The sequence below is a fragment of the Xiphias gladius genome, chromosome 6, assembly GCF_016859285.1.
Source record: "Xiphias gladius isolate SHS-SW01 ecotype Sanya breed wild chromosome 6, ASM1685928v1, whole genome shotgun sequence".
In the NCBI taxonomy this organism is placed as follows: Eukaryota; Metazoa; Chordata; class Actinopteri; order Istiophoriformes; family Xiphiidae; genus Xiphias; species Xiphias gladius.
The window spans coordinates 9,751,362-9,761,310 of NC_053405.1; the positions used below are offsets into that span (position 1 = coordinate 9,751,362).

Consider the following 9,949-nt stretch of genomic DNA (forward strand, 5'->3'; position numbering starts at 1 on the left):
CATGTTTATCCTCACATTGTCTTTCAATCAATTTATTTGGAAAGACAACCTTTTTTCACATTGAGCTGCAGTTAATGGCACGAACACTCATGAACTACTTAGTACCCTTCATCTCAGTACCAACAAACACCACAACCTTTTCACCTCAACACTCGGAGTACCTTGAATAAGCATGGTCATTATCTGAAAGCGACCTCTGTCCATTAGGATGTGCTTTTAAAAGGGGATCAAAAATTTGACAAAAATCCGAATGAACTACCTCTATCCTAATAAAAGCAACAGAAACAGTGTTCAGTTTGCAGAGATTATGCAAAAAAAGCAAAGGTTTTTCGAATCAGCGTAGCTTTCTCTAAATGATCTGTCAAACTTTACTTGTCTTCTAGTATCAAACTTTACATTTTAAAACATTTTCAAATATATTTTGGCTGAAGTCTGGTGGACAGACGGGTCTTTGGGGAAATATTACTGTTTATAGTTTCTGTGATAATGATAAATTGATCCCTTTATATTTATCTTTAGTACATGAATAGTTCACTATACAATCTTTGATGTATAAAACATGAGGTAATAATGTTAGACAGGGATGTGACTGTCTGAGGAACCAGGATGTGTCTGAGCACATTCACCTCCACTTCTTGATTTCCACTGCAAGAACGTTATTGTATGGTATATAATATTAAAGGAATAGTTCAACATGTTGGGAAATATGGTTATTTGCTTCTTGCCAAGAGTTAGATCAGAAAATCGATTCCACTCTCATGTCTGTACAGTAAATATGAGGATGGCATGAAGACTAGAAACTGGGGCAAAACGCTAGCCTCCCTTTCTTCAAAGCTAAAATATCCACCTGCAAATCACTGGTAAAGGTTGTCTTCAAAGGTGATATCTCTGATAAAAACAAAAAGCATAAAAACAACAATCCACTGGTTTTCAGGGGTTATGTGCTCTTTCTTGGCCAGGACCAGTAACTTTCTGGAGTCTCCGCTGGTTTTCCGGCAACTGCTCAGAGCCAAAAAATAGTCTGGCACATAACCCCCTATTAAACAGTAAATTGTCGTTTTTACAACTTGATTTTTGTACGGATTGAACAAAAGAGAATAGCATGTTAAATAGCAAGCTTTAAAGTTGCTGGAAGGGGTTTTTTATTAGCATTAGACAGAGCCAGGCTAGCTGTTTTCCCCTGTTTACAGTCTTTATGCTGAGCTAAAACTAAATGGCTGCTGGTTTTAGCTTCATATTTACTGTACAGACATGAGGGTGGTATCAATCTTCTTATCTAACCCTGGGCAAGAAAGCAAATAAGTGTAATCCCCACAATGTTGAACTATTCCTTTAAGTATAGAACATACACTATATTTTTTGGTTGTACTTTATATAGTACAATATACAGCACAGTGCTCATGCCTCTTCTTTGTTTTAATGCTGTACAAGGTGATACTTTGCAGTCTTCACAAACGCATATGGTAACAATGTCTGATATTTTATCCCACATATCACAAAATTACACAACCTGCACAATATGTCCCAGTTGTGACGATATAAATCTCCGCCTGTAAAAGTGGCACCGCTATTCATTCATTTGGACTCAAAAACAAAGCAGAGAGAAAACACATCATGCCTGGGTTCAAACTGAGTCACATAAGGGGGGATATGGGAAGAGGTAGTACCGGCACATGGCCTCATGTTAGAGTCTGCATTTTAATTGAAGCCCTGTTTTTTTGTCCAGAATGCGACAAAGAGAGATCAGATGGCGGACAGAGAAAACTGTCAAGTGAGGCAAACATATCTATACATGAAGACAAACGTACTTTTTTGTTTCCCTGAAAGCAGCTTTGGTGTGACTACCATCAAACTTAACAGGGCTAACGTGGGAAAAAAACTGACCTCTACACTCACAAACCGGATCCCAGTTTGTGTTCAAAACATTCAGTTTGCACTTGTATGTAATCTTTGTGAGCTCTGTATCCTCCTCATCTGATCTCAGTCTGTCTCAGTCTGGGGTCACTGGGGTTTACTGTCCCGGCGCGTAGGGCCAGCTGATGGAGCTCCCTGATAGCTGCATGTCTCGAATCAGCGTCTCGATGGGTGTCTTGCCCACCAGCCGCATGAAGAAGAGCTGGGAGATTAGGTTGGCCGGCACGGCGCGCAGAGCAGGGAGACGCAGCAGTAAGCGGCCGAATCGCTGAGGCTGGTTTGGGTACTGCAACCTTTCATACTCTGTCAGGGCAACCTGGGCCTTCTCCTGTAGGGACTCTACATGGGCCGGGTCTGTCAGACCACATGCATCTGTAAGGCAAAGAAACAGAGAATGTTGTCACTATTTGAAATTTTTCTGTCGCTCTGCTTTTGCATGTTTATATTTTCAAACCTGTCTCCTAAATATGTTGTGTATTTTACACTTTTATTTAGACTTTCTATTTTACACTCTTCTTTACTCTTTTGTAAATTTAAATGTTAAATTAATGCTTTACTTTAATTTTTGGTTCCTTTAAGGAATAGTTTGAAATTTTGGGAAAAATATGCTTATTTTGCTGAGAGTCAGAAGACAAGATCGATCCCAATCTCAAGTCTGTATGATGAAAATGAAGCCGGCTTCTAGTTATCTTATTTTAGCAATAATGCTGGACGCAAGGGGAAATCCAATAAGCGTGCTCTGTCCAAAGGCAGCTATAACCACCTGCTAGAACCTCCAAAAAAGTCACTGCACCCGGCCAAAAAACAGTCGCACAACCCCCTGTAAAACCAACACTTGTCTTTCAACTTTGGTTTTCACACAGATTAAACAAATAAGATATAATGTGCTAATTAGACAGCTTGAGAGTTAGTAGGTGGATGCTGGTATCTTTGTTTGTAGCCAGTCTAGCTGCTTCCCCCTGTTTCCAGTCTTTATGCTAAGCTAAGCTAACCGTCCCCTGGCTGTGGCTTCATATTTAATGGACAGACATGAAAGTGGACTCAATCTTCTCAAAAAACTCTTGACAAGAAAGCAAATAAGCGCATCTTAAACTGTTGTTTTAAAGGGATTTCTTTTTCTTTGTTAGTTTTCTTTAAGTAAGGTCGAAGGTCACACTCATTCAGATCACAAACTTCCCTAGAACTGGTAGGGGCCAGTTAACAGTAAAGACGTCCAGTTACAGTAGCTCTCATCACTCAGATAACCTTTTGAAAAATCTACCAAACTCACCAGGTGAAAACAGTGCAATGGCTTTGAGGCAGCTGTACTCGGCTGAGTCCACCTGCAGCCTGTTCAGCTTGTCCACCTGGTCCTGGAAAACCCTGACCTGGTCCATGAAGGAGACCACGCGCTCTGCAGACATGGGGGACGAGTGAAACCCAGCTGCAGCCAGCAGAGGAGCCATGTGCAGAGGCAGAGCAGACTGAGCGGCATTCAGGATGAAGAGCTCACTCCAGCTCAGCCTCAGCAGCGCCACCTGTAGGAACAATTGGAAAATAGGAGAGGGTCACTTAGAGTAGTGGGTCTAAATAGGCCTTTGTCACAGCAGACATTTTGTCTTGTCCTGGTAGGAAAAGCACAGGTGTTACTAATAACATTAAAAATGTTTTATTCAAGTGTCCCAGTAAACCATCAAAGTATGACACAGATATGTCTTAACTGACCTGCTCTGACACTGGCAGTTCTGGGAAGTATGGGATGTTTCTGGCCCATTCAATGGTGCTGAAGAGGAGCCGCGCGGCCAGCTCACAGATGCTGTCAATACCCATGACAGACGCTCCGCTTGCAGATGCCTGCATCTGTGCCTGGCTGTAGGGGACCCCGTAACGGCTGCTCGGGTATGGCTCAGCCCGGAGGAGCTGGGAGATGAGATCTGAAACCGGCTGCCCGTTGAAATAATCTGCCCCAATGTGACCTGGCCCCGCACCCCCGACTGCCCCTGCCAGGGAGTTTGGACTGATACCTGAGTGAGACGGAGGGATCCGACCTCGCTGGACAGCTGCAGAAAAAGAAACAGGAGAATGAGAATCTGAAGCAGTGCCTGAAAAACATTGGATGTTTCCTTCACTGCCGCACTGTTGTTTCACAAATTCAGAGTAAAATCATGCCTTATTGAAGCAGGAGACAAGGGGTGGAATGTAACTAATAACATTCACTCAAGTACTGTACTTAAGTACAATTTTGAGGTACTTGTACTTTACACGAGTACTTCCCATTTACATCATTCTTCTACTCCACTACATTAAAGAGGGAAATATTGTACTTTTTACTCCACTTTGTTTTTCAGACATACAGTATGTATGTGTACATGATGTATGAGCACGTTAAGGGGGACTGGACAATAGTTTCCAGTGCTACCAAATGTTCGCAAGCAGCGCCCTGCAAGTTTTCTGCTCAAGCAAAAATCTACACACTTTATAACTGACTGTAATTGAACTGCTTCAAAAATCTACTTCTATTTTAGTGAAATAATATACAATGACTTACTGTTTTAAAGGACCTTGTTGAATGTGATCTTAACTAGCTTAAAACTGGATTGTTTCAAGTGTTAAGTAAAACTACGGACTTTGACAGTACAAACTAACTACTACTTAAATCCAGTGTGAAAGTGTTGTAGGGTGACAAAACTGACACACTGTGGATGCATCAAAGGTCCTCAGCTGAAAATGAGGTTGTTGCTGTTACACAGTACACTTCCTCCACCCCTGGGTCCCACAAATTATTTTTAAAGGATGTGTTACCCTTCCACACAATTTGTTATTTAAATTTTTAGTATTATTTTCATTTCAACCTCCTTATATGATACATGGCACGTTTATCCAAAGACTGTCTGCCCCTAACTGCATTGCATTGAAGATACAGATGTCTAAATGTGTAAGCATCCTTTATTATTAAACAAAATATTACATTTAGTGGATTATTCAGCCTTGGTAGAAGTGTGTACTCTCTGAGCAACAAGTCCTTGTCTCCTCTGAGTGTTTTCTGGTTCTCTACGTTTTCGTTTCAAAGACCTAGTAAATTGCAGCTGAAAATCTTTAGTTTGAATGGTGTTATGAAGGTTGTGGAAAAATGGGTTTACATTTCTAAAGTAACATAACTGAAAAGCTTTTTCTCATTATGATTCAAACTCTTAAAGAACATAACAGCAGTGTTCAGTGAAAGCCGTGTCTCATAGCTTAAGAAGTAGAAAAAATGTTCTCAACCTATACAGAAACATGTACTCTTTCATGATTTTCTTTGGATAGTGACAATATGTGACATACGACATCCAAAATTTTGGATGTAGGAGCGAACCTTTACTAGCATCAAGCCTACTAATTCCTGGTAATAGTATGAAATGAGTTCCCTTTCACCACCAACCTTTTAACGAGGTACAATCATGCACAACTGCCCTTACTGTCCCAAATCTTAATGAACACTGCTGTATGCCTTAAAAGGCAGCGAATGTAGATTTCGGTTTCTGTGCCAAAGAGATCTCATTGAAGCAGTCGAAGTGGCCGCTTCCCTGACTGGGTTAAAGGAGAGATAGTCATTTCCAGGTAATGTGGAAACAGTGCAACCTGCGTCATGGCCACGGTCGACATGGTTCATTAATAACCAGGCCCAATATAACCTCTGGCACACTGTCACCTCAGTGCACATTATGTATGGGAGAGCTTGTGGTATCCATTGACACGGACTGAAAAACAAGAGGGGTTAGGTTATGCCGGAATACAATTACAGGCTTAACTGTCCGCAGACTTCATACTGACCATGGCAGTAAATTAAAACAGTGAAATACAGTATTTTGTGACGTGATTATGAGGGTTGGATTGCTGAAACGAAACTAATTACACCAGGCCAAATGGGAGTCATTGTTCTATAATCCTAATCAACCGAGCTAAAATTAAGAAAATTTGAAACTGTAATTAATTAGGTATACGGCACTTTCACCAGAGACAGACAGCTCGGTGTGATATGACCAAACATGCCGACTTGCTGCTCTTTTTTTCCTGTTATGCAAATCAAACATGGTTGCCTCCAGTTGCCCCCTCGCTCCCGGAGCCCAACAGCTGCAGGGAGTCGAGCACCAGAGTGAAAACATGCTTTGGTTGACAGTATAAATATTGTGCTTGGATCTCCAATGACAGTGGCTGTTTCTTTCAAAGAGGGTACTTTCTCTGTGAATTACCCGTTTCTGATATTTATGCATTGCAATGTGTTTCTGAGTATTTGAGCTTTTGTGGGTTGTTTTTTTTTCTTTTTTTTTGAGAATGAATCTGTCTGTTTGTCTGTATGTAAATGAGAGGATATGATTGCTCTAAACCTCAGTGGTGGAAACCGACGTTTTTCTGAGGTAAATGTTCCTTAGTTGTTCCATTTTACGCCACTCCACTGCATTTCAGGGGAAATGCGATACTTTTCTTATTTACTTTTTGAACTGCATTTATTTGACAACTGCTGTTACTACTCTTTTCGAAGATGGAGATTTCATAAAAAAAATAGATATGACTATCCTATGAAATATGATGCATTATTAAAGTTTAAACTATCCAACAGTACATAAAATAGTTAAAATTACACCCACCTCTACCAGCGACAACACTGAAATGCTGCTTACACATTAATGGATCAGTTATAATAAAAATCCTTATACAACTATAAAAGGGGCATTTTGCATTTACTTTTGCTAATACTTAATACTTAACAAATACTTAAGTATGTTTTGCTGAGAATATTCATTAGCTTTGATTTAAGGGATATTTGCAGAACATTTACTTTTAATTTAATTATTTTACACTGTAGTATGTCTACTTTTACTTACACCTAAGTTAGTTCATTTTTTTTTAAATGTTTGGCCAATTGGGGGCAGCACAAGCTGTAAACACAGCAGCGACACATTATCACCTTATTGTCTTATAATACATTTTTAGGGCTTTTTCTGTAAAGAGAGCTGCCTGCTACAGAAAATGCCAGTACGAAGGTGCTGAGCAGTAAACAAAGACAGAAAAGTTTTGGGCTGTAAAACAGAAACCATGAGTTGAAAGATGCTAAAAAGCTCCGTAGAGCTGAGGAAGTCAGGTCATAACTCTCTGTGGGTTTGTCACTATGATCAATCCCCCTCACACTACAAATAGTCATTTGACCCATTGTTAATATAAAAATATTGATGAATGCATCTTTAAGTAGAGGCCTAAGTTAACCTGCTGTGTACATGGATGACAGGGCTTTGGTACCTTCTTTGCGCATCCCAACTCGGAAACATTTCTTCAGCCGACAGTATTGGCACTGGTTGCGGTGATGCTGGTCGATTTGGCATTCTCGATTTGATCTGCACAGAGGAAACAAGAGATAAAACACCTAGGTTGGAGAGAAAAAACCTGTGATGCGCTCTAATATTTCATGATAGTAACCTGGAAATTGCTCTCAGAGCTTTAAGTATTTCCAATAACAAAGTGAATTTTGCATTTCCATGTTTTTCTCTACCCCCCCCCCTCTCTCTCTCTTTCTCTCTCTCCCACTGACCTCCCTATGATGAGTGAACTGGCTGAAAAGCTATCAAGGCTGTGACCTTTGTAAATCGTCAGCCCCACACACCCTTGTGTTGCCATTTACAGGAGGACGAGCTCTTCCAACATTTCAAAGAGAGCCCTTTTCAGCCCTGGACATGACAAACTGACTACAAAGACACCTTCCATTCAGAGTTAGGCTATTATTATGTAGAAGAAATAACTATATTCAGTAGCCGAGAGCTTCTTGTGTAAGAGCAGAGAATTGAGTTGCAACATTGTGTTCCTGTGGTGAAGAATAATGGGAATGTTGACCTTCTGAGGCAATCCATCCTCACATGACTGACCTTCAGGGCTTTCATTTCTTTTATTTTTTCCTACGGCTATTTTGTGAGACGCATCCGAGGCTGGAACAAATCATTCTGCAGTGAGAAATGGACTTAATCTGCTGTCTCCTTCGTGAACGTGAATGCGTATATAATGGCTTATAACAAAACCTTTAACTTTCTTATGAACATTCAATAAACGATTTATATCACACTATAATGTTGTGTGCAGGACATTTTTAAGTGCTTGTTATTACAGTGTATTTTGTCAATAATTATATCTTCTCCTATGAAGACAAATTTTGCGTTTTACTATATTGTCATCCATTCTCTATTTATACAGCAGCATCCAGTTATGTGAGCCCACAGGAGGAGTTGATGTCAAATACATTAATAAACACTCATATGTGCTTACAACTACATTGTAGTGTGTTATAAACTATTTATCTACATGTAAAGTTTAAAGTAAAGTGTGACCAAAGAGACAAATTAGCCCAACAACAAAAGTGAGCAAAATAAATTAAAGGTGCCTTTTTTAACTGTAGATCCACTGTTCAAACAAAATAAGACATCAACTTGAATCTCCCAGCAGCCTCTACCTGCACGAGTAGTTGAGGTTTCGTCTGATGCTCCTCTTGAAGAAGCTCTTGCAGCCCTCGCAGGTGAACACGCCGTAGTGCTTCCCGCTGGACTTGTCCCCGCACACCACACAGTCCACCACACAGGCCTTGTCCTCGTCCCCGACGTCCACATCGCTGCTCCCGGCCTGGGGCGAGCCTTCCTCTTCCTCCCTCCGCAGGTAAGCCTTCTCCCCCAGTCCATTAGTCTCCCCGTTGGGGTTGCCCCATCCCCCGCTCACCATGGCCATATTCTCTGAGACACGCAGTCCTGTGAGTGGATCATACACAGACCCGCCCTGTCCCCTGACTTCAAACTACCCTCGGAGTCTAAAAATTGATTCCAGACTCAAAGACAGTGGCTCCAGGATTGTAATTCAAGGCAGGTTTTGTCCAAAAGTGTGAAGAAAAGTTGTCCCAGGCTCCACCGTGTTGACCTTTCTCCCCTTTGCTGTCTGCTTGGACTGACCTGGAGGTCCCTCCCAGTGTTGTTTTCTCTCTCTTCTTTAATCCCTCTGCTCTCTCTGTTCTTGTCTTTCAACCCTCTGTTTTCTGCCCTGACCTCCCCAGCAATGGCTCCCGAGGTCTGAGAAAACTTCAGACACAGATTTAGTGGTTCAGAGTTCAGGCAGGAGGAAAAGGGTGCAGCCCTGCTCTTTTCACAGGAAACTATAAATTACACTTTGACTCCCTCTTTCTTTCTCCCTCCCTCTCACTTTCTCTCTCCGTCTCCCCCCCTGGAAGAAGTAAAAAAAAAAAAAAAAAACACCTCACCTATCCCAGAGCAAAGCATGGCAGGGGACAAAACAAGAGCAGCTCTCCAAATAAAAAAGAAGTTCAGCCCCTCTCTCGCAGCGCACGACTTTATCGCAAAAGGACAAGCAAGAGGGAGGAAAATAAAACACAGCTCTCCTTCAGGCAGGGTTAAACTTCCCTGCCCTCTCCTCCAATTTATAAACTAGTCCAACCAGTTCCTGCCGTGCATAGGTGTTATCTCCTGATCTGAGGCAGTTCCAGTCCAGACGCACTCTTGACTTGTTGAGGCTGTTACAGAAGCAGAGGTGATAGTGATGAAGAGGAAGAATAAGATAATATTTTGTTCTAGAAATGCTCATACACATATCCCAAAGGGAGGGGGGGGGGAGTTTGGAATTGGATTTTGTCTTTTTCTTTGGAGATGACCACAGTGCCACTTCAGCTTTTTGCCCACAAAATAACCATATTTGGACAATGATCCCACACTTGATATTAATTTTAGAAGGGTGGTGAGAAAGACAATACACTCCTTTCACTCCTAGAAAATGTGGTTTCTGTAGCAAGAGCTCATCAAAGAAGTCCTCCACTTCTGTTGTTTGTGGGGAATTTATGTTTTCTTGTGGCTCCTCCAACTCCTCAGAGTCTGTGGTGTCAGAGGCTTAAATGTCACAGAGAAAAATACAACAAGAAAAAACAAAAGCAGGGTTGAGTAATCTCCTCAGTCGCAGTTGCCTCTCTTCTCCCAAAGCTTCACAAAGTGTTGCCTCTCTCCCGCTGCTCTTGTTTTGTCAGTGCTTGTCCATCCAG

General features: G+C 41.5%; 1 protein-coding gene across 1 annotated transcript; it reads right to left on the reverse strand.

Moving 5' to 3' along the window:
* Nucleotides 1–1,250: 1,250 nt before the first annotated feature.
* Nucleotides 1,251–9,520, reverse strand: LOC120790607 (nuclear receptor subfamily 2 group F member 6-like). The gene is made up of 5 exons (XM_040128326.1): nucleotides 8,369–9,520; nucleotides 7,171–7,265; nucleotides 3,619–3,953; nucleotides 3,185–3,431; nucleotides 1,251–2,286 (listed from the first exon to the last, which is right to left on the reverse strand). Exons 1-5 carry the CDS (start codon nucleotides 8,635–8,637, stop codon nucleotides 2,012–2,014), a joined length of 1,221 nt encoding a protein of 406 aa, XP_039984260.1. The 5' UTR covers nucleotides 8,638–9,520; the 3' UTR covers nucleotides 1,251–2,011.
* Between the last annotated feature and the right edge of the window lie 429 nt (nucleotides 9,521–9,949).

Coding starts and splice junctions, on each gene's coding strand:
- LOC120790607 (XM_040128326.1), bottom strand. CDS start 8,637: ATGGCCATGGTGAGCGGGGGATGGGGCAACCCCAACGGGGAGACTAAT. Junction 7,266..8,368: donor AACCTCAACTACTCGTGCAG/GTAGAGGCTGCT, acceptor TCCTCTGTGCAG/ATCAAATCGAGAATGCCAAA. Junction 3,954..7,170: donor AGTTGGGATGCGCAAAGAAG/GTACCAAAGCCC, acceptor CTTTTTCTGCAG/CTGTCCAGCGAGGTCGGATC.